General features: G+C 33.7%; 1 protein-coding gene across 3 annotated transcripts in view; it reads left to right on the plus strand.

Moving 5' to 3' along the window:
• The window catches only part of GRIK2 (glutamate ionotropic receptor kainate type subunit 2), a 433,684-nt gene that overhangs the window by 244,746 nt on the left and 163,428 nt on the right, over window positions 1-25,510 (plus strand). For all 3 annotated transcript variants that reach the window (XM_075747790.1, XM_075747789.1, XM_075747791.1), the window contains one exon: window positions 10,004-10,210. In XM_075747790.1, the coding sequence (XP_075603905.1) occupies window positions 10,004-10,210 (207 nt within the window). The remainder of the gene's footprint in view (window positions 1-10,003; window positions 10,211-25,510) is intronic.

The following is a 25,510-nucleotide window of genomic DNA, read 5'->3' on the forward strand; positions in this document are numbered from 1 at the left end:
TCTGTCACTTGGGGGTCATATAATTCTTGAATGAACTTTTGTAATTTTTTCATACTACTCAAGAAATACTTTTCAAGGATTTATGTTCTATTTACAGATATAATTTTTAATCTACCTGCTACTTTACTGTTCCTTGTGACCACATCTTTACTTGCAGTATTTTTAGTTAGTGTGTACATTGTAGTAAAATTTCTCAGGAAAACGTTTACTTACATTTACTAGTTTATCTGCATTCTCACTTTTAGTACCTATCTGTCTTGGGGGACGGGGGGAGGAGCTGTTCTGTATCGATCTTCATTGAAGATATTTTAGTCTTATGAGACATGAAATGACTACTTCGAGCTTAAAGTTTTGTAGCAAGCTGACTTGTGGATGAAATTAATAATTGCTCCCAACAGGGGTTCTCAAGGTAAATGTCTGTCTTAAAGCTATGATTTTCCTTACTGTTTCTCAAAGCTTTCCTTTAAAATGTAAAAATATACACTATTTTCTTCAGTCCATCTTACCAAAATCTTTGCACGATATCTCCTCCTTGTTACTTACTGTTCACCCAATATTTGTGTTATCAGAAAAAAACAGATTGTTCTTTTTTTCTTACAGATCAATGTTAGAAAATGGGCCAGTGTTTAAAAAAAAATAAAAAAGTGCACTTGAAAGAATCACAAATATATACTGAGTGGATGCCTAGAAAGGTTTTAGCACTTTGCTCTTCAGAAGAGAATACTTGATTAGGATTAAACTTTAGCCAGCCAGGTTTTAATGAATTTAAATGTGTGTAAATTTCACTGCAAAATTTTATGTAGCACTAAATCAAGAAGCTTAGGTTTTGCAGTCAAACATTGCTTAAATAGATAAGAAAGATAAAGGATTAATTTCTATGTATTATGAGAACTTTCTCTGATCCCGTTCTATGTTTGTTATCAAATACTCCATTATTTTGCGAATGTTCACTTCAAGGCAGGTTTGGCCCTCTATTAGTTTATATGTGAAGTAAGTAATGAAGTTATGAAAATTTTATTTAAATTAATATTAACTTTAAATTCTATAATTATTTATTTGCCAGTTGAATCTGATATGAAAAGTGCTTTCAGTACCTTTGAATTAGGTATTTTTATTTAAATATTTAAAATTTTATTTATTTATTTTAGGTAACTTCAGTATTGACTGTATCAGTCTGCTATGTATTTCAATCAGATTGATGTCTGTTATGATTATAAAAGTCTGATTTTTCTTTTTGTTACATAGACACATGTCGTACCACTTAGTGCATATATTTATAAATAGTGTCACATCCTCTAATTTATCCTTTACAACACTGGCCAAGAATCATTAAATTAATATATGACATATGAACAAGAAATACAAGTATTTTAGCTAATTTGGTCTTTTCTTAACAGTTGAAACATTCTGAGAATGCATATTTTCCTGCTAGGTTTATCATCATGATGCTAATTATTTTTGATTTTTTTTAATCCTGGCAATTATCATTAATAAATTGGGCTTTTTTCTGCTTTACATTCTCTCTAGACCTGATTGATTTTCTTCTTATAATGTTTTGTACTGAACAAGTTCTTACTTCTTTCTAGTCGTCTAGGCACTAGTTAGCTGCTTTTGCAGATAATTGATTTTCCTTGTGCTGAGATAAAGGCCACATAAATTAGATGTCTTTTTAAGTAGGCATAAACCTGCATTTCATGAAACAGAATCACTTTGTATTATATCAGTTTTTGAGTCACTAGAATCGAATGTCTTTCATTTACCTTCTTTCACTGGACTAGAATGATTTCCAAGAATAAACCCCTATCCCTTTGTGATCCTCTTAAATCTTTGAGAGTTCTGCAGAGCATCACAGATTTACATTCATCTGGATTTAAAGACTACTCAGATATAGAATAACATTTCTGGAAAGGAAAGATTCCATCCTGATATTTACTTGCTTCATACAGAATTTTTTTTTAGACAAAAATTGGTCTTTTTTTTTTTAATATTTTCATTATTCTTCAGAAATCTCTTTACAAGTGTGTTGGATTTTCCTGTGGTTTAGACTAAGCAGTTGTTGACAAATGTGTTGATACCATTTTTTATTTCCTTTGATCTGGTGGTTTTTAAAAGGCAGCTTTCCTCTGCAAGATCCAACTTGTACTCTACATAATGTCCCCACGGACAGGAAAAAAAGTAAAGTCACACAATCATTGACAGTCATGACCACCATTTCAGAACTAGTCATGATACTTTTGCACTCAAAAAGCAAACATCTTATTGCAACTTATTACATCCAAACTACAGCCAAGCTTCAAGAACAGGATACAAGACCATACACAGCTATAAAGGTATATCTCCCTTTAATGTTATTAAGGTGGTATTTATACCAGAACTACAGAATACAAATTCTGCATATGCTATAAATTCTGCTCTGGCACTCAAACACTCATTCTAGTGGCAGTCTAATACACAACGTAAAGATGGCTCCTCTCATGTTAGCAGCCATGGGCAGCTTCAGTAGGCTGCTATATATGATCAAATTGAATGACTCCCTGTACAGTGAGTGGTGAGTTGCGTGTTTTTTCTTCAGCAGCCTTTAAAAATATAATTATGAGAACATACACTGAAGTTTTCCAAACAAAGTATTCTAGTCATACATGGTGTACATTCTTGTTCTACAGTCATTGAATAAATCCTAAGCTCATACTTGGAAGACCTGTTTTTAATATTCACATGTTGAAATCTAACTGACATAACAACAACGGTGTTGTAATGTTATTGAGAGAACCAGTGAAAATAGTCTTGATGGCATATGCAAAAAAAATTATTTCCAACTCTGCTAAATTTTTCCAAATTGCTCAGCTGGATTACATTGACAGAATATTTACAGCCACCCATGCGTAAAAGGGTGACTGCATTCTCCAGATAACCCAAGCTCATGTTCATAGCGTTAATTAGCCAAACTGAATATTTCAGACTACTAACTGTTCATGTGACTATCTCCTTCAGTTGCCATGTGGGTGCCTAGCACTAGAATTTTTTTACAATATATCTCAAATTTCTAAAAAAAAAAAACCCAAAACCCAAACCAGAAAGGGTCATTATACTATTTTCCTGAGTGCTAGAGATATTGTCAGTTTATCTCTCCAGTGAAAAATCAAAGTTTCCAGGTTTTTTTTTGTTGTTGTTCTTCAAGCTGACCTATTTTAAAAGGAACTAGTGGTTGACGTGGTTTAGGCCCAGCCGGAAGCTGAGCGCCACGCGGCCACACACTCACTCCTTCCCCGGCGGGACGGGGAGGAGAACGGGAAAAAAACAACGGCAAAAGCCTCGAGGATTGGGATAAGGGCAGTTTACTGGGACAGCAAGGGAGAGGGAAAACAATCAACAACAGCGCTGATAACAGATAGTAACAATGGGTGATAACAGAGAACGATTTACCGAACCAACGACCGACCAGACACTCAGCCCGTCCCGGAACCGCCCCGAAACTGCGCTGCCCCTCCCCTGCCCGACTAGCCCCCTTTTTATGGTGAGCATGATGTCACATGGTATGGAATAGCCCCCGGCCAGCTTGGCTCACCTGTCCTGGCTCCTTGGGAAATTAACTCTATTCTTGCCAGAACCAGGACAGTGGTGTAAAGACTTTCCCTTCAGAGAAAAAGCTATCCATATGAAATATAATCAGTTGAAAAAACCCACAGTGTTTGATTTCAGATTAAATTTGATAGCTTGGTGATAGAGGTGTACACCGAAAGTTAGAGGAGTGTACTGCATTTTCTGATCACAGATACGTAAAGGTACGGTTGCTCAGTGTATGTCTCTGTTGGCATTGAAACGACACCCTTTCCATGTCTTTCTTTTTCTAAAAATATTTACTTTAGCTACTATGAATTACCTAACAGTAGAATTAGATGCATGATTATATATGTGAACTTTTTGAGTATATGTAATTTAGACTCTGTTCTTGTACAAGGTTTATAAACTTTTATGATTTAAATCTTATGAAAAAACATCAATTTATTTAGCTTCCCATTTTCAAATGTAGCTAATGATATAAAGATTTTATTTACCCATGTCCCTTTCATCTCATTCATTATTCCCGATGTCTTTTATCTTTTTATTTATTTCCATATTCTATGTATTTCTATATGTATGAACTTAATTTGGGTAATTCCTTGCTGCTGATCTGGTTGAAGGTTCACTACAAAGTTGGCAAATTTCACACATCAAGAATAAGCTAAAGTAGAAGCAAGATTAATTTGAATGAAGTAAAGGGTTGTTTTTAAAGTGCAATAACTCTCCCTTTGGTTTCTCTTACTTCAGGACAAGCTTACTTGATAAAAATATATAGTAGAATTCCTTTCCTATAGCCTAAGTTAATTCAGAGCAGGCACAATTTCTGGAAACATTGTTTCAACATGAGGATTTATCCAGGAATCTTTCTTTTGGAGCACCTGTGTAGAGACAGAGCAATAATAAAAGTCCTAAGGGGAAGGTGTTCCTCCCCTGGGGAGATGAATCCAGTTTAAAGACTATTAATTTCAACTGAAACTGTTCAGATTTTGAAGAATATCTTGCAAAAATTCTGAAAACAAGTCTGATCAACTCGTTTTGTCATGTGGTCTAGTAACTTCTAAGGATCATGTTTTCAGGAGCTAAAAGACAAAATCAAATGATGAACCATATTAAAATAACTATAAGCCATTGTCAATCTTTACTAATGACTCAGTTTAAATACTCTGTCTACCTAATCAATTATAATTGTCCTAGTGAAAGATTTTGGTGGAAGTGATAATCTATCAAGAACCAATGGTGATCATGTGTTTAATGTACAGACACTTTCCTAAGAGTGTATTTGGCAACCAGTTTTACATTACTCTATACTATAAACTTAAAACTTAACAAATAAAGCATGTAGGTAGATCCTTTGCATGAATTTGTGCAAAATACATTAATACCATGTTCAGTATTTAAAAAAGGCTATTTTATATTACCAGAGGAAAAAGAGAAGAACTAGAGAAAACTTTAGCATTAATAAGAGCTATCACGGATGAAGCTGCCAAAAACCACTTCCTGATAAATCAAAGATTGATCCTGTTGAAGCTAAGTAAGAAAATGCTTTACATGGCAGATAAAAGGTCTGAAGAGAAAAAGCAAATATTTTGGACAGTGGAAGACTATAAGAAAAAGTAGTAAGAACCATTAAGTAATGGCTTAATGTAAGGATTGTGAAAGTATTGCAAGTATTAACAACTCACTGATCAATCTTCTCAGCAAAAGCTTTTTATTCCCCATTAAAAAAATATTATAATTATTAAATAGTAGCATAGAGACTATTGTAGCCCCTATCCAAGATGGTTAAAGAATAATAAAAGAGTATGGAGTTAGAGCTATGAATTCCAGAAAGTGTTTCAAGATTTTATTTAACATAGTGTAAAAAAGCATTGGCAGAACAGATAAAGCAATTGAGGATTACTGCAATGAGTTTACAGGAAAAAATGCAAGAATGCATGGATGAGCTGGATGGCTCAGGGAAGAAAATCCTGCTGACCTTACTTAGTAAAGGAGACACAAAAGCATGAATTGGCAATTATACTGCCTCTCTGATATCGCAGATATTTAAATTTTGTCCCATATAATTCAGGATTGCATGGAATAGAAGATAGAAAAAAACTTGTCAAGATTCTTGTCAAGATTCCAGAGAGACTGGGGGATGTGTTACTCTGTAAATATCTGAACCACTCAGAGAGCAAATGTCTAGGATCTGTGTATATGAGCATTCCAGGATACATAGGAATTTCATAATGCCTACAGAGGCATATATAGAATGTTATATTTGGGAAGCACAAGTCTGAGGTTTTTTAGATCTGAAACACATTTTTTTACACCTTCAGAAATAAATTTTAGGATTTAAAGTGTAGCTAATATACTTTATTGAGTATTTAATCCAAACTTAATATGGGATAATATATTTGAATTAAGTACTGTTGATAAAGAAGTTCCAGGCATTTTTGAAAATTCCCAAAACACAGAACCTCACAGCTGAAATGGACATTTTTTCAATTGTCATGATTTTACTTCCTGGATGGTGAATATTCTTTTCACATCAGAAACAGTTGCTATAGGTAGCTGTTTTCTTGGCCTTTTTTTTTTTTTTTTTTTTTTTTTTTAAACAAGATTAAGGGATTGAGCTTAGCTTTTTCTTCTAGCAAAACACTCAAATTCTTGGATAACCTACTATGGCACTTAAGTATAGTTACCATTATAAAGTCTCTCCTAATTTCTAACCTTTATTTCTTTTGCCAAAGTTTAAGGCCATTAATTCCTGTCCCCTCTACAGGAAAGAACTTTTCTGGTTCCTTTTTGCAAAAACTTTGCATGTGTTGGAAGACTACTGTCACTTCCCTCTCAGTCTGTTCTTCCTTAAGTGAAACAGCCTATATTCTGTCAGTCTTTCCTCATATTATTTTGTAGACCTTGGTTCATTTTTCTCCTGATCTGTAGTAGTCAAAATGGAATGGAATACAGCAACTGAAAAATTAATAGTATCAAAAATATAAAATAATAGATTAATTTTGATGGGAAGAGACCACTGTAGATCCTCCAGTCCCAACTCCTGCTCAAACCAGATCAAAATAGGTCAAGGATTCCCCCCCGCCCAGTTAATGGTGTGATATTGTTGAGTCTAGTACATGATCCCCTATAATATCTGGAACTTAAGTTTATACATTTGCTACCTAATCAGCTCTTTTCCTCCTGAATTTCTGCAATTTATTATTCATCTGAAGTGTGGAAATATTAATTAATCCCTTTTGAATGCCCCCCCCTTTTTTTTTATTTTCACTTCTTTCTTCTGAAACTTGCTATTTTGAATTCTGATCCTACCCCATTATAGGGTGAATACATATCCAATTAACATCTTTTCTGTTCAAGAATAAGTGGAAATATTGAACTGTATCCTATATAGGAATATCACTTATTATGACTTTCCATATTGATAATGAATCTCTTTCAATGAAGTGCACACTTCTGGACAGTCAAATTTTCTTCATATTTTTAGGAAGAACAGGATGACTTTGCATATAACATGAGAACTTTCCTCAACTTCTTCCCCTCTCCATATTCTCTTACCTCTAGGTTCCCACAAATGAAATAGTTTTATAATTTGCTTAGGATAAAAATACTGTTTTTTCTAAAAATTGCATTAATCAGTCTACAATTTCATATTCCTCCTTCCTCCAATTTGTGAAGGTTTTTTTTGATTGGGAAGAGTTTAAAGATAAGCCTTTTACAGTCTCCTTGAAGCGTCTATGAATTCTTAAAAGATAATTCCTATTGGATCTGAAATTGCTAAACCAAGTTCTTCTGTGAACTTATCAGGTCCAAACTTCCTGCAAATGCTTAAAGTTCAAGGACTCATCGAAGTTATCTTTCCCTACTTTAGTCTAAACATTTCTACATGTGTTTCTTGTGTTAATTTTGTACATTATCTGATCAGCATTAGCCTTTTCAGAGAAGACAGGCACAGGAAAATCATCAAACTGTTTGATTGTCTTTGTAATGTCATTTCATGATTTTCTTTTCCTGCTGGGCAATAGATGAACTGGTTCCTAGAACTTCCTTTTATCTTTGCTTCTACAATGTTGCTTTTTATCCATAATATCAATTGCACATTGTACTGTATTTTTTTGCTTTGGCATTTATGCATTTGTTCCTGCATAAGATTTATGTTTGTTTGCTTGCTTTTCTGTTTTTTCCTTCACATTCAGAGTTGCATTTCACTTCCTTCATACTTCCCTTTCTGAGTTTCAGTTCACTGAAGAATTTATATTTGAGCCTTGTTGCTTTTTTTTCTACACTTTCTGTTTTTTGTCTTAGCATCATTTCTGCTTGGCCAGTAGTGTACTTTCTTTAAGGAATTCTCATTTCACCTGAAAAACTTTTTTCCTTACAGTTGTTTTTAATGGGATATTTCATATAAATTGTCTGAGTTTTCATACGTACTTTCTGTTCAAGTAGTGTTAGAATGAAGGGTAATAGTTTTAAACAGAAGGAGGGTAGATTTAGATTAGATATAAGGAAAAAAGTCTTCATTGTGAGGGTGGTGAGGCACTGGCACAGGCTGCCCAGAGAAGCTGTGGATGCCCCATCCCTGGCAGTGTTCAAGACCAGGTTGGATGGGGCTTTGGGCAACCTGGTCTAGTGGAAGGTGTCCCTGCCCATGGCAGGGAAGGTGGATCTAGATGATCTTTAAGGTCCCTTCCAATCCAAACTGTTCTATGTTTCTGTGATTCTATGATTCTGTCACTGTCTCTGCTTCTCAAGAATTATTCAATGATCCTTGTAGTTTAAATTGTTTTCAACTTTCATATTTTCAGTCAGGTCTTTGTTCTTGTCAGTACTACATCTGGAAGAGCTCTCCTCGAGTCATTTGTCTATCTATTGTTTGAAAAGTTTCTGTCAAAACATCCTAGTAATTTCTCTGGACAATTTATTTCATGTTATATTCCTTGTTAATTGTATGGAGACCAGTAGTGTACTTTTTTCAAAATATGGCTGTAAGGTTATTAATTTCAGTAGAGGTATATAAAAATAGAATCTCAGCAGAGTCTTGATTCAGTAGTTTCTTTTATTTACCAAAAAAAAAAAAAAAAAAAAGTGTAAGAGGCAACAGGGGAACAGATATATTCTGAATACACTTTAAGAGGAAGAGATCTCCTTGTTTTCTCCTTTGCATTTTGGGTAAAATCTTATATGTTAAAGTTCCAGTTTTATGCAGATATAATGCTTAAATCACGGGACACCTCAACATAGATGTTTATGTCAGTAATGCTGACTAATTGTTATTAAAACCATCAGATGCCTGTAGAATGAAGTGCCTTTAACCCCACTGAGAGCTGATATGGAGATTTAGGGCTGTATGAATTTTCTTAAGTTACCCTGGAGAGTTTATCTGATTATTCATTGAGAGTTGTATTTTGAGCAGTACTTGCATCTACTACCATTTTTCTTACCTTACTTGGAGCTTATTTTTTTATTATTGTAAAAAATGAAAAAATCCTGTCTAAAACATGAACAAAGCCTGAGTAATGTATTTAATCTGTCAAATACAACTTGAATATTGGAGCCATATTGTAGTGTAAACTCTACCATTTGTTTTTTGTCTTTTTCCCTTCAGCTTTGTATTTGAGGAAGGTTATCCTATATTGAGAAACAGATGTAAAAATCCTATATTTTGGTAAATGTTGTTTCTTTCCATAATTATGAATATTATGCCAATAATTTTAATTTGTTTGCAGTTCTGTTTGCACATCACTTTTTGCAAAAAATGTCACATTATAGTTTAAATGAAATACAAAAATATAAATGTTTAGAGAAAATAAATTCAGTTTTCATGGAATGTATATCATAAAATTTGCTTTTTGAGTTAACTTTTTCCTGGTTTTGCTGCAGTCTTGTAAATGACAGCCTATAGCTTGAGGCAACAGAACAGTAAGTGATTTCACTGACTTGTGTCTCCTCCTGCGGGTTTTCTATACTTTACCTAACAACACATTGAGAAAGCAGTTAAAATACTTCTGTAAACAAAAGTGTAAAATCTAATACTTAAAACATTTGATTGATGTTTGGGGTTTTAATTAATTTTTTTTTCAGTTGCCAAAGCACATTGTTTCTCCATTTTAAAACGCTTACAATGTCCATCCAAACAATGCATTTGATGTTAATGTGTTATGTAACTTGTAAAGGAACACATTTAAATTTAGTGGTTTTATGAATTCCTTGATGATATATCTACAGGGTTCACAGTGTCATTTTTTCAAATAAAAATGAGAAAGAAGGGTCTTCTGACTAACTTCAGTTTGAAGACTTTAGACAGACATAATCAAAAGCTAAAAGGATTCTACTTTTCATTTGAGTTCTTTTTACAGGCAGTAGTATCACGGTAGCGTAATACTTTAGGTTAAAAAGAAAACTGTGGGGGCACTCATTATCCATTTTGTCTTTTTAATTTTTGCAGGAAGAGCCATATGTTATGTTCAAGAAGTCTGACAAACCCTTATATGGAAATGATCGATTTGAAGGTTATTGCATTGACCTCCTCAGGGAGCTGTCTACTATCCTTGGATTTTCCTATGAGATTAGACTGGTGGAGGATGGAAAATATGGAGCCCAGGAAGATGCCAGTGGACAGTGGAATGGAATGGTTCGTGAACTAATTGATCATGTAAGTTAACTTTTGGAAACTTTCTATTATCCATTTAGATTTCAATTCTACCTATACAAATTGTAAACCTTTTATTATAAGGACATTTTGCACTTGAATAGTACTGTTTTGGAAAATGCAGATTTTAAAGACATAATGCAAGTAGATTCACATCAATGTTTTCTATAATGTAGAATTTGTTAAACGAAGACTATTCAAAACATGGAATAGGTAGTATTCAGAATTTATTTCTGGGAACAAATATGGGGTTTTTTTGTGACAAAATGTACATCTCCATTAATCAGTAGGAGCGAGACCTCTTCTGATAGCGGATCTGAGACTTTGTGTTAGAGAAATTTCTGTGTATGTAGTGTAAACACATAAATTATTTGATATAACACAAAGAAGAGGTACATCTTTCTTGAAACATTAACGATAAAGTGTAAGCAGTAAGACAAAACTATCAACATGTACTGAAGCAGCAAATTAATACAATATTTGTCAAAACAGATACCATTATAAGTACTTGTAAACGAGTAAGGCAGGCATTACTTTGTGTCCTTCAAAGCATGCTTTCCCAATTGGTCATGCCCATTGAATTCAGTCTCTTAGAAAAATTTCAGTTGATTTGAAAATTACATCATTATCCCTTTTTGCATATATTTGGGTGAATTGCTTGATATAGAGACATTTGATCAAAGAATGAGATAAAACGTATTCTGCACATCACTATCACTTAAAATAGGAAGAAGGGGAGACTATTTTATAGCTAATTCAAGTGAAACCTCCTAATGATGGCAGAAACTGCATGAATAACTTGAAGAAAAATATTCACTAATCTTGTTTCAATTTGCTTTAAGATTTCAGCAGATGGGCAGAACATGTGCTAATCAAAATATTCATATTTACTAGAAGGGTTGTTATCTTTGTACTTTTCTAGTAAATAATAATCTGGTATTGCTGTTGCAACAGATGTTGATTATGCCTAGCTTCACACTTTTAAGAAGAATGAGTGGGCGTATTATATTTATATTATCTTTAAATGTGCGTGTGTATGTATTACACCTAGTACTCATACATAGAAAGCAAATAGATATTTAGCTAGAGTCTCTGTCCATCTCTATACATGCATATTTTCACACAGGTATAAATGCATAGGCATGCACAGCTATTAGATTTGATGGTTGTTAGGTATTTTCATCATCTGGAACTAATTTTCCGTGATTGGGGTGGGTATTGTGGAAGTATTTCTTGTGTTGTTCTTCAGAAGCAAAGAAAAAACACGTTTTGGTATGCTTTATTATTCAGCCCTAAAGCTTTCTTGAACAAGCACTAGTAGGGCCTCCTAAGCTTTTCACTAAGATAATCTTCAAATAAAATGCGTTTGAAGAAGTTGCAGCAGTAAAGTATGTGGAACAGGAGCTTTTCTAATCCATTCCTCTTGATAACACAGAATGGAACATGTGTTCCTTTTTCTACTAGATAACATATAACTAAACTTAGATTAAAATTTATTTTGGCTTTTGAAATGATGTTTACTTAGGAGTGAAAAAAGTTTTGATACTATGCTTAGTGCATCATGGAAGATGTAGTCTAACATCTTGATCTGGATCATAACTTTTACAAGTCTCTTAAGTGCTAAAATTTTCCTTTAATTTTTTCTAGTTTTATCTATTCTTATTTTTTTTTTAATTTATCTGAATGCATGCAATTTATTTATGCATCTGTGCCCTTTAATTTTATACATGTTAGTGGCACATTTGATTAGCCAGCAACACTTCAGACCTCAGAACTGATGCACAAGAATTTAGAAGATAATTCCAGTTACCATATTTGATGTATCCATATGGTTAGTACTTCACTTGGCCCGTTTGTTTAGCTTTTCAGTCTTTCTTTTCCCTTAGAGAATGTTTTTCAAAGTATCAAAATGGTTTTGTTCTGTATAAAGTAATGTAGTAAGCTCTTTTTTTTTTTGAAAGGTGAAATGATTCTGTCTACATTTTTCAACCTAAGTTTCTAAGTAAAATAAATAAAGTACAGAATAAAGACAGAGTTCTGAAAGTTGCCATAGTACTTACATCTATTTGAAAAATATTTTTAGAATTTATTTTATTTTTATCTGCTTGTTATATTTTAATCATGAGTCACTTAAGTGACTTTTCAGAAAGAAAGGATACTATAGTATATGTCTTTACAAGGGTAGTTTGTAACATTTGCAATTCAAGAAAAATAAAATAGATAATTACTATATATTATGTATGTAGAAAGGGAGATGCACAATTTATATGAAGATAAAAAGTACCAAACAGAATCTAAAATTTTAAATAAACTCTTAAAATCTTTGTTTATTTGCTTTACATTATTTCTTGGACTCAAAAGTGTAAGTGAAATGAAAATAACGTTATCTGAACTGAGCTCAACATATCATGTCAGTCTCAGGCTTGAAATTCTACAGTGTGAACAGAGACTGAAGACTTTACATCAGGCTTTGGGTGTTTTCAACCTCCTTTCCCATAGTTTACTCACATTTCTTCTTTCTTTAACTGGTTTATTCAGTGTTCATATATGTCATCATACTGATATTGATCTCCAAACAATGACTAGTTTCCTTTTGAATAAATGATCAATACTGAAAGTGAAAAATGAGTTCAGTGATTGCTTGCCTTTGACAACTGAATGATAATGAATTCTTTTTAGAAAAGACAGTTGTCTTTATAGCTGCAAATGGAAGGGAAATATTTGGTATGATAGACAATATATAGATGAGCTTTCCCTATGAAAACATTTTAAATTGAATTTATCCAGTTAAGCAGTCTGATTTCTTTGCCACAATTTTTTATTCAGTATTTTACCCTCCTCTTTAGTCAGTTCAAGACAAGAGGGTGAGATATTTGGGGAAGGGGGAGCTAAAATCCAAGTATCTCCATCATTTATGCAATACTTCATAAAGAAGTATTCTTTATATTGACTTATTGTCTTTGGTTCAAGAATTTTATTTAAGGATAGATTTATTGAATTTATTTTAACTGAATTATAAATTCTGGAGATTTCAGGATGTTCTGTGGTGCTGAAAGTTGTTATGGCACTGTGTTATGTTGTATGAGATATATAGTGCAAGGGTGTAAATTATATTCCCCTATAGCTGGCAGATACTGATAAAATCAAAATACATAATTTTGCTTTTTTTTTCTGTGAGATATTTTACTTTATGGCTCCAAAATTACTTCAAAACATTCTTATCATTGGATTCTAAACCAGGCAAAAATTACTATTTTATAGCTTCCCAGAAATATGAATGAAAGTGAAAAATCCACTGGGAAGTAATTTGTTATTATTATATACCATTAAAATTAACCTTTTTTTTTCTTTTTCTTTTTCTTGGCCCTTTGTTTGAATGATTCTTCTACAACGCAAAGCTTATGCATTACAAATAGACTTTAAGCCTTGCAGATCTTTTATGATTCATAAAAAGTTATAGAAATGGTCCATTTTTTAGATCATGACTGTTCTTTTGTTATATGTGAGGATTAAATGGGAATTTTTCTTCATATCTGAGAAGAGTAGGATTTTCACCTTAGAGGAATTTAAGACTTATGCAGTTGGGCAATTGGAAAGCACTACTTAATCTGAATTATCTTCAGACATATCTTTGTGTTTTACTTCAGTACCTTTTGAATTTTGTAGAATCAATGTCTTACTAATAAATGCTTACATACAAAATGCTTACATTTTAAAATTCTAGTGGCCTTTTATTCTCTCAAGAACAGAATACTTTCAGATGTTTACATAATCAGTTTAAAATGTTTCTGGAGACATATTCCTCTAATAACTTGTTATTTTTCTTCCCCTTCCCCCCCCCCTCGCCCAATTTAAGGTCCTTATGTTCTTGAAGGAATAGAGCCAAGCTCTTTGTATTACTGTGTAGAAGTGAAAAAAGGTTCCAATAAACAACTGTATTGATTTTTGGTTGCTTCCTTTCCGAGACAAAAAAAAAACAACTATATGAGTAAAGGAATTTAAGTTTCTTCCATCTTTTTCTTTTCTGTTCCTCCCCTGCTGTTTCATCACATTGTTTGGACTCATTCTTTTCTTCATATTTACAGCAAGTCCTGCTGTATAGATCCTCATAAGGAAAGGCTAAGGAGTTTCTCGTGACTCTTCTGTTCAAGGACAGATAGTCTTCCTCCTTGTAACTTTCATGCAAAAGGTCTGACATTTGAGATTTTTAATACAATGCAGGACACTTTAGCCATGCCTCTTTCATTAGTCAAAATCTCAGAAAATTTGACAGTAGCAGGGAGTTAGGTTCAGGTTCAAACAATAAGAATGTTTCTTATTCAGTCTAATTAATAATCCAGAGGCAGGATATCACTAGTGACTTTAGAAATGTGTTTTGCCTCATTTAACTAAATTTGGAAAATTCATAGAATCATAGAATCTTTAAGGCTGGAAAAGACCTCTAAGATCATCAAGTCCAACTGTCAACACACCACCACCATGTCTACTAAACCATGTCCCGAAGTGCCACATCTACATTTTTTGAACACCTCCAGGGACAGTGACTCCACCACCCCTCTGGGCAGCCTGTTCGAGTGCCTCACCACTCTTTTGGTGAAAAAATTTTTCCTAGTATCTAATCTAAACCTCCCCTGACGCAACTTGAGGCCATTTCCTCTTCTCCTTTCGCTAGTTATTTGAGAGAAAAGACCCACACCCACCTGGCTACAGCCTCCCTTGAGGTAGTTGTAGAGAGCAATAAGGTCTCCCCTCAGCCTCCTCTTCTCCAGGCTAAACAACCCCAGTTCCCTCAGCTGCTCCTCATAAGACTTGTGCTCCAGTCCCTTGACCAACTTTGTTGCCCTTCTCTGGACACGCTCCAGCACCTCAGTGTCCTTCTCGCATTGAGGTGCCCAAACCTGAATGCAGTATTCGAGGTGCGGCCTCACCAGAGCCCAGTACAGGGGCACAATCACATCCCTACTCCTGCTGGCCACACTATTCCTGATACAAAAAATCAAGACTTTGGCACAGGGATTTATCTCTCTTCCTTTGCGGCAAATATTTATGACTCTGAGCTGTCATTCATGTCATATTTCTTTAAAAATATTATAGATGTCATAGTTGAAACAGATATATCAACTGAGTAAGCATTAGAGAAAAAAAAGGGGCCTGAAATATGAGACAAGTGGAGATTCAAAAAAAGAAGATTCTCCAGAGAACCTATAAAATCATGAGTTTAAATCCAGAACTGGTTATTTCTCCTTCTTTGACACATTTTCCATTAATTCATAGTATAGATTGATCACATGACCACATAACGATATATCAGAAAGTAAAAATATATAGGAACATATACAATGCAGAAGTGATTCTAACTCATATTTCTGCAAAAATCTATTTTTTTTCCTGACCTTTCTCCATTTAAACCTGCATCTCAGACTTCTCTTAATGTTCATCTTGCTAACTTACTGTCAAATTCAGTTGAACATCTCCAAATCTTATCTCATTATTTTTTACTTGTCTTTTTTATTCCTTCATTCTTGTCACTGTTCCTAACACCAACATTTTCATAAAAGTTCAAGACATAAGGGAATCATTTTAGATTTCGTCCTCTTTATTTCCCTTTTCATAGAGACTGTGTTCACATCTTGCCATGTCTCCTATAAATCTTGAAAAATCAATCTCCTCCCCTTCCCCTTCCCTTTTCCACCTTCCCTTTTCCACCTTCCCCTTTCCCCCTTCCCTTTTCCCTTTTCCATACAGTAAAATAGCTCTCAGGACAGACCTTTCTCTTCTATGTTTGCCTGCAGCAGTAACCCTGTTTCTGTCTTCTAAGAAGTTCAGGAAACCATTTCTTGAGCTCCCTGTTCCTTGCCGATTTGACCTAACATCTTACATGCATGCTTTTCTCTTATCGTGCTGCATCAGTGCTGTTGAAAGTGCTTTATTTCCATATCACTGTTCCTATTTGAATCATGAAAGTATCATTAAGAGTCCTTGATCTTTTATTTTTGTTTCTGCAGAAACCATTAGTAACGATTGTTCACATTTCAACAGACAATTTGACTCTGAAATGAATCCTAAAATAGATTTTTTTTGTTTCCCAGTTAAGAGAATTTACAGACTGTAACTGTTGTTATGAAGAATATTTTTCCATTAGAAATTCTTTTGGCAGGTATTTTTCAATCAATTAATTATAAGTGAATTTCTCTTTGAAATCTCTTGTTCTGGTTTTGGTACTCTGTAGAGGAAGGGAAATAGAATCTATTCAACATTTTAATTAAAAGAAGTGATGATAAAATTAGAATTTTAGAATCAGGTGTTAAGTTTAGGACCAGTCAATTTGGGTTCATAGTGATTTTCCTTTTGAAGACTTGTTGTTTTCATGGAACTTTTTGGCTTCAATAAAATAAAAGAATTCTAAGACACAAGTTTTTAATGAGCTATTTTAGGAATAATGCTTCCCCGATACCATATCATGTCAATGGTGAGATACCAGGCAAAGATATGCATGTTTTACATTTTTCTCTACTTGAGTAAACAAGCAAAAATTTTTGTTAGTGGAAAAAAATATTAATTTGGTTTTGATGCTATTGTCTCTGTCTTAGTTCTCCATACTTGTGGTATTACTTTTAAGCTCCCTAAAACATATACTACTCACAGTGTATTAAAATACATTATAACATGTCAAGTGCTGCAAAATATGAGTCTATTGTTAGCACATTTCTTGTCTGAAAAAGAATCAACTTCAGAGTAAGATATCTTTCCACCAGCATCTGCAAAATAAGCGTGCATTTTTTGTGAAAGTACAACATACTTTTAATTGTGCAAAACCCCCAAAACAAAACAAACAAAACCCCCAAACTCATAGAAGCTCAGAGTTTAATTTGCTTTGTTTTCAGTTTTTCTCAAAGATACTTATTTGCATTCTTGGGGGGTGGGGGGGGGGGGGGGGGTGGGGGGGTGGGGGAATTGGGTGCACGTAATTTCAGTATTTTATTTGGTAACACTTTTTTAGTTCTTAAAGTTTGTCTTAAAGTTTGCAAAAAATATGTTTGTGCATTCTTGAAGTGGTAAAACTTACTTTATTATAAGTGTATAAGTTGTTGAGTTTTTTATATTTCTTGTTTTTGAAGGTCTTTTCTTTCTTTAAATATAATAGCTATAGAAAACCTAAGTACAATACAATATGTGAACCAGTTTAAAAGAGGTTCTTTTTTCTTTTTTACAAATAAGTTCTATATTGAAATTTGCACTTGATCATCAATATTAAGAAAAAAAATTCTTATTCTATATTCCTTTAAAATGAAGCTATGTTGAGCACATTAAATACAAATTTTGTGGTTTAGATTAATATTATTCTAAACCCCTTGTAATCCTGGGCAGATTTGCTTTATTCAGAGAAGTGGTATCTTTGACTTGTACCCATTAACATATTAAATAATATAATTTTGATGATTGTCTTCTGTACACATCAAATTATTTGCTGAGATAATTAACATTATGGTAATTTGTTAATCTGACTCATTAAAAAAATGAGGTTTATCTGTGAAAACCATGGAATATGAGAGGGTAAACAATGTGGCAGTTTTATGAAACAAGGGCAGCTCATGTGTAATAGATGTCAATGGTAATTTTTGGCAATGCCTACCTTTACTCTCAGTGTTAATACATAAACAAGGTACTAATAATTGCAGATGTTCTTAAAGAGGACAGACGATTTTGATATGAACTCCTTTTTTCAGATACATTTTTAGAACCTACTTCATATCTTACATCAGGCCTCATAACATCAATTTAATCTTGAGTACAATTCCACAGATTAGATTGTTGTACCTCAGAAGGGAAGACAGGCTGCAAAAGACTAAGTTCAAGATTAAAATGCCTAGATGAATGTTTTGGCAAAAAGTGCTTGTTGGAGCACTAGCTACATAGGCTTCTGTTTTAGCCAGTAGAGACCTAGTGAACACATTCATACCAGAGCTGAGAGATAAATTTGAATTACCTTCTAAAACTGTGTCCAATGGAGTAATTAAAGTTAGATGCCCCATGGTCTCAAGCACATCTGCATAAACCAGCAGACGTGGCAGAGGACATCCATCCTATTCTAGAGCAGCACTTTTAAGGATAGGTTGGTTACCCAAGGTATCTTTTATGCAGTAGGCATATTCAGGAACCCAAAACACTTTTCTAGAACTTGGTTAGCTGAATCGCTCTTTGGACTCTGTCAGCTGTATTGATTAGACCTTCATTGGTTGTGATGGGAGTTTAAACTGCTGCAGATTAAGCCAGTAGCCCACATATAAGTGTCTGGTGCCAACTGAGCTTCCTTCAGCTGTCCAAGACACCCACATAGTGCTGGAGGATCTAAGACCTATGGGATTCCCTTTCATTGATGGAACAGCAACTAGAGGCATGGGAATACCTTACAGCATGTCACAAGCTCTAGTCCAGTTCAGAAAAGGGGATGGAATCAGAGCTCAGGACTCTGCCTTTCGATGTTAGCTCATGCTTAGGTCTTGCTTGAAGCAATTGTGAGGCTGCAATCCATCTTTACAAAATTATATTTGTACTGCACTTGCCATAGTATTCATTGAGTGTTCATCTTTTTTTTTTTTTTTTTAATTACTATCAGTAAATGTGAGTAGATAAATTCCTGTCTCAGTAAAGTATAGTACTACTTTTCCAAATGCCGATCCTTGTTTATGCAAGTAAGCATAACTGTTTTTCTTATGGAATTATGCTATTTTCCAGTTATTTGTTTTCATTATCCCTGTCACCTATCATGTTTGTATTAGGAGCTGGAAAAAATAAGGATTACCATGAGAAGCTATGATGTGAAGAATAGCTCTCTGAGAACTTTTATCCATTCAGAAAGAGAATAGTAATTTTGCTAACAGTGCCTTCATAACAAGGTTTTTTTGGTGCGTGTTCCTAATTTTTCTGTACCTTTAAATAGATCATTTAAGCTGTCTGGACAGAACTCTTGTCTTTCATCTGGTTGTATAGTTTGATGAAATATTTTTTTATTAGGTTAATAACATAAGATAAATTATCTTACAAATCTGGGTTTAAATTAATCATCTTGTTTATTAGACAAAACCTTGTATGAGTTTACATGGGATACATTGAGCAGTTTTCCATTACAAAAGTGGAACTTAAATTGCCATTTAATACATAATGTATAGTACTTACAGAAGAGTCTAAGCTCCTACAAAAATTAGGCTATATTTTTGACAACTATATGTGAGGCTTTTTACCTTTTTTTTTACATTTTTTTCCCGAGTCTTAGATCTAAGCTAGCATCTGCAACTGAATCTAAGGTATCACATGATAAAAATTTTAATAATGCTAAACTTTTTCTATATATAACACAAATTTGAACTCTGATCCTTTGGGGAGATGATATTTTGAGGGATAACATTCCATAAACCACATAGTGTTTTGGCAATTCTGCAGTTATGATATAGTTGTTGCTTGAACTAGCAACTCTGGTGAATATATAGAGATGGTAAACTGAATGCCTACTGCTTTCTGCTGAAGTACCTTCAAAAAAAAAAAAAAAAAGATGACACAATTCTCTTTTTTTGTACTCTGTATATATTTTAAGTATGCTGTTTCTATTTCAGTTTTCTTATCCTTATCTGCTTGTATTTTTATCTGTCTTATATTTTGCTCATAATTTCTCTCTTTCTTGATTTATCTATTTAGTCATTTGAAGTCCATCTGTTCTGCGTACATTTTTATTTCTTGGTATACATTTATTTACCTTGCAGATTAAGCATTCCTATGCTGAATCATTCTTTTCTGAATTTCCAGTAATCATTATTAGTTACATTTGTTAAGTTATGTTGGCAGTTTTCCTGCAAAACCCTCTTTAAACAAAGCTACTAACTCATTTAATATTGAAAAATAGTATTCCAACTCCTTCCAATTATTTTGTCATGATAAAATATCTGTATTTCTTTAACTGTTAAGTGCCTGTAACATATATTTCATGTGTATGTTTATTGTTTTAAATATTCATATTATCTTCCAGTTATTATTGTTTGCAAGCTTTCTTTTCCACATTAAAGTAGCATTTAATTTCTTTGTGAAATCTGTCCTGAGGTCTATAGGATAATTTATTATGATAATTTGTAATATGCCAGAAAATATCACTTGTGCTTTTTGTGCCTTTCAGTCTAATTGCTAATTCATTAATCCATAACTTCAAGTGCTCTGACCTTTTATTTCCAATGTCATTTGTCCCAAGCTGAATAAGCAGCAGCAGGTGTCTCCCTGACAAGCACCTAACCGTGTCTCTTTTGTTGCTTGTCTTTCTGTCTGAACTTATCAATGTAATTTACTCAAATATGCCATACTATGCATTTACTGTTCCTTTTTTTGTTTGTTTGTTTTGGGTTTGGGTTGTTTTGGTTTTTTTTTTTTTTTTTGGTTTTGGTTGCTTTAATGTGAAAGCATGGTCTTCTACATGACCAGAGAATTATTAGCAACTACAACTTTACTACTACTTCAAACAAACAGCCAACCATTGCTCTCTATACTCACTTAAAAGATGACACTTAATTTGCATGTCTGCTTAGTCACTCTGTAATAAAGGCTGTATATAATATTCCCATGGAAAAATGTACAAACAGATCCTAACTCAGAGTAAATGTTATGCAGAAAATAAACTCCAGATATAGTGCGGCAGAATGTATTGCAGAACACCATGAAAAAATACCAGGGAAATAAAAAAAATCAGTAATCTAAAATGTCAAAGAAATATTAAGCTAGAAGCTTAGGTCAAGTGTGCAAAATATATGTATTAATTCAGTGAGGAGCATAGCAGAAGCGCATATATGAATTCCCTATTAAATTGCAGGCAAGGAGTGTGTTATGATTTCAAGTACAGGACAGACTGAAGATGTAGTTTTCAACAAAAGAGCAGTTGAGCGTGAGGAATTATTTTCCAAAGAGCAAAGAACTTCCACACAGTCTGCATTTACTAAAGCAAGGCCCAGCAATATTTCTAATAATACAATAAGATATAGAGAATAATAATGCATACACTTTTTCTTAATAGTCATAAATGTTATTTATCACATGATCTTTTGAGCTGATCATGTACTATGTTTCCCAAAGAAACCAGATGAACATTTTTGAGTACATTCTGAGGTTATTTGACACCAGAAATGGTAGGAGATTTTTACAGTAGGATCTTCTCAATAAGTGCTCTGAGATCTGTGGAATTTTTCTCATGATCTGTACTCAGGGGACTGTTTATCTGAAATTTCTTGAGACTAGTGGTAAGTGAGTATCATCTTCCTGTTCATTTAACTACAATATGCCTAAGTAATGTTTTTTACAGTTAGGATGTTATGGTTTTCTAATTTTCACTTTCACAATTTTAACTACTACTAATGAACCTTTTTCTTTTAAAACACCTTTCCTTTTACTATGTGAAAATAACCTTTCTTCTTTTTCCATTTCTGTTTTTTCTCTTTTTCATTCTACCAGTCTTATAGGGTCCTATCAGCAAATTGCCAAAGAATCAAACCTTATTTGGAACAACATTCATGCTCTGCCTTTTGACATTCTACTAGATAACTAGATGAAATTCAGAAGTACACTAAATGACTTTAGTAGCCAGGATCCCTTATGATAAATAGCATGTTTTGCTGCATGAAACTGTTAGTTTGTAATTTCTATTCCTTGCCTTGACCATTTTCCTACCTACCCACATTCATAAATAGGATGTTTGCCCACTTGCCCCTCCTCTTCCCCCCCTCCCCCCGCTTTTTTTATTTTTTGTGTGTGGCCAGTCCCAGGTTCACAAGTTTCTGGAAATGATGGGGAATCATTTCAAATGTTCCTTGAGAAGTTACTGGCAAAAGAACACCATCACTGGGCAAAATCAAGTGTGAATTAGGGACCAAATATTTTAGAGGCTGGGTGAAAGAATTAGTATATGAGCATTAACACAGAGCATGTTTTAAGTCTAACCAGTATAATCCCTATTTATAATTATTAGCTATTTCTACATGCCTGGCTAATGCACTTGGTTATATAAAATGATTAAGTTTCAGTGACAGATGAAAACATTTCAGTGAATAATTGGAATTCATTTTGAATGCATTGCCAGTGAAGTGAATCATAGCTCATCAAGGCAGCGGCATGAAGTTTTTCAAATGAGACACCAAAAGATAACTCTTTAGCTCAAGCGTCATCTATGCTTACAACAATGATTAGGAACTGATTGAATCCAGGGCTAGGGCTGTATTCATAAAAGTGTTACTTTTTTCATATCCTCATACAGTTATCTGATCTTTACAATCACTTTTGTTGCTATAATGATAGTGAAGAATGGCAGAAAATAACACGGGGATTATTGTTTCTGTGTATATGCCTGCTGAAGTGAAATATATGTGAAAATTAGAATTCTATAATAGCAGAGTTAATTTCCACTGGGACTTATCCTTTTTATTAGGTAAATTCATGTGTCTGCATTTTTATTCTGTCTCTTCTGGTTCATAAAAGGTTGGTCGTTGGGGTTGCCCTCATTTAATAGAAATTAAATTACCTGGAGAAAATTGATGAAACAACTTCTCTATTCAAATATGTGCTTTTCCTCCAAGGAGGTGATTTGCAATTCTGTTTTTCATGTCAAATCTTCAGCAAGTTATTTTTACAGCTTATTGTGAATCTGTTCATTCAGTCTGTTTCTACAATATCTATACTTCAGTGTACAGTACGTGATCACTGCAAAGATTAAAATAAGTTCAGCTGTACAGGGAAAGTTGATCAGTAACAGTTTTCCCAATCTTCCCTTAGTCCTCCTCTCTGCCTACTCAGATCTTATTTTAACCTCGTTCCTCCCAGAAGTAATGATTAAGGACTTTGATTGCATGCTTGAAGTAGATCAGGAATTCATAAATTCTACTCATAACTCTGAAGATGGCACACTCTGAACATGTTCATAAGAAATGTTGCTACTTAACCTCTGCTTGGATTTTCTTCATTTGGAAGTGGTAGCAGAAGGATTTTGAAAGACTTGCAGGGGACTTATATAAATCAGCTAGAGGTGTGTTCATCAAGTACAAATAACACAACCAAATTAATTCTTAATATCATTACTGATACTAAAAGCTAAAAAAAAAAAAAAAAAAAGTTCAAAAGGTCTGTGCTGCAATTTCTCATTTGCTCATCATGGAAGGTAAGGAGGAGGAACTGTGGAATCCTGGAGTATGTCAACTTTCAGCAAAATAGCATTTTAGTGAAACAGTTTCAGGATGTGCTGGCAGGAGATGTGTCCCTGGGAATGATGCCCAAAACACATCACCCATACTGTTTGAGGAACTGAAAGATATTAATTCTGATCTGTTATTCTTACAGCATCAAAGGTAATTCATTTTTTTAAGAAAGTTATACAAAAGTTGAACATTCAGGGTTAAAAAAGAAAAAAGAAACTGCCAGTGCAGCCTTACTGAAGTCCAAAATACACCAAATGAGTGTTGGGAAGAAAACTTTATCACAATAGCTTGAAATTGGTTTGCACAGTCAATTTTTATCGTGCTATTTCCTGGCCTCTGCGAGCTGATTAGCAGCAATGTGTGGTAACTTCCAAAGATGAGTAACTTCACTTCCTGAGAATGTATGTTAGTGCGAAACAAAAATATATATATATATACACACACACATATATGCATACCAATAACTGCATATAGGTGCTTGTAAAGAATGAATGTATATTTTTATGTGGATGTGTGGGGTACGGTACTCATAAAGTGCCAATAGAAACTGTGAAACAGTATAGATGCCTGTTAGGTTATTTTTTAATTTTTTTTTTTAATTCATGATATTAGGTAAATAAGTGACATACTGAGACTTGCGTAGATATGTTTTGTTAGATATTTTTGTTATGTGGATTGATATTTTAAGAATGTTACATGTATTCTAGAATAAGAGTCTTGTCAAAAACGTATCAAAATCTTGTTATATCCAAATCCTCAAGTCATTCTTCAAATGTATGGTAATTGATTATCTTTATTAGTTTTTAAACTTCATTTACTCGAATAGAAAAGTAATTGAGTTCTTTCAAAATGTCATATACAGCATTCAGCCCTGTCACTTCCATGTCTTACGATTTTCAAGTCAGTTTGAAAATGATCCTTCTGACCCTCATAAGAACTATTGAAATACTGTAGTATTTCATAAATCCAAAAAGTAAAATCAAAACTAGTGTAAGATCTACACTTAATACTATTGTTGCAGTGTAACAATAGACAGGTCAGTTAGGAAGAGCCACCATAGAAGCACAGTGTCATTGCTCTGGTCTCAAGTTGCGCCAGAGAAGGTTTAGATTAGATATTAGGAAAAATTTCTTCACCAAAAGGGTTGACAAACATTGGAATAGGCTGCCCAGGGAAGTGGTGGAGTCACCATCCCTGAGGGTATTTAAAAGCTGTGTGTATGTGGTGCTTAAGCACATGGTTTAGCAGTGGACTTGGTAGTATTAGGCTAACGGCTGGATTCAATGATCTTAAAGTTCCTTCCCAACCTATATGATTCTATGATTCTGATCCTGTTGCTATTAGAGACCTGCATAAAGGTGATTGATAGAGTTTTGCTGAAAGAATAGTAACAGCTTAGATTACAGCGTAAGCATGATTTCAGATGTCACTCAAGTGTGCCTGAATCAGAAAACAAGAACCAGGCACCAGCAAAGAGTGCCATTGTACCAACCGTGCTGTGTGAGACTGAGAAATAACATGTTTCAATTCTAGACTTAGTAGTCCTCTATCTCACTTGATATCGTGTTATCTCTAGAACTTCTGTTGAATTATTTGCTATATTTAAATGTTTAAATTTATGAGTTTGAAGTGTCTTTAAAAAATTGTTCTGTAGTGTAGCCATCGGACAAGAATATTTTCCTTTTTCTCTTAATTCCCCACTGTAAACCAGTAGTATAGAAATAAGATAAATAAGATAGATGCCATATTTTAGTATTTAAATTCCTGTAATATTTGAGCAATTTCTGGTTATCTTTGTCATTTTAAAAATTATTTTATCTATTTATTTAATTGCTTCTAACTTAACAAGAAACCAGCAATATTACACAATGTTTTAGGATATTATATGCCAAACATAGTTTCACTAGTTGCAAACTTTCTTGCTCTGTCTGCATCCAGAATAGAAATAAAATTGCAGTTTTGTTACAGAGATGTGTGTAGAGAATTGGAAAGAGAAATTACTTACACTACAGAATCAAAGAACTGTTGAAGTTGCAACTGAACCTAGAGATCACCTAATCCAAATTCCTGCTCAAAGAATAGCTAA

This window comes from Balearica regulorum, chromosome 3 (genome assembly GCF_011004875.1).
Source record: "Balearica regulorum gibbericeps isolate bBalReg1 chromosome 3, bBalReg1.pri, whole genome shotgun sequence".
NCBI lineage: Eukaryota > Metazoa > Chordata > Aves > Gruiformes > Gruidae > Balearica > Balearica regulorum.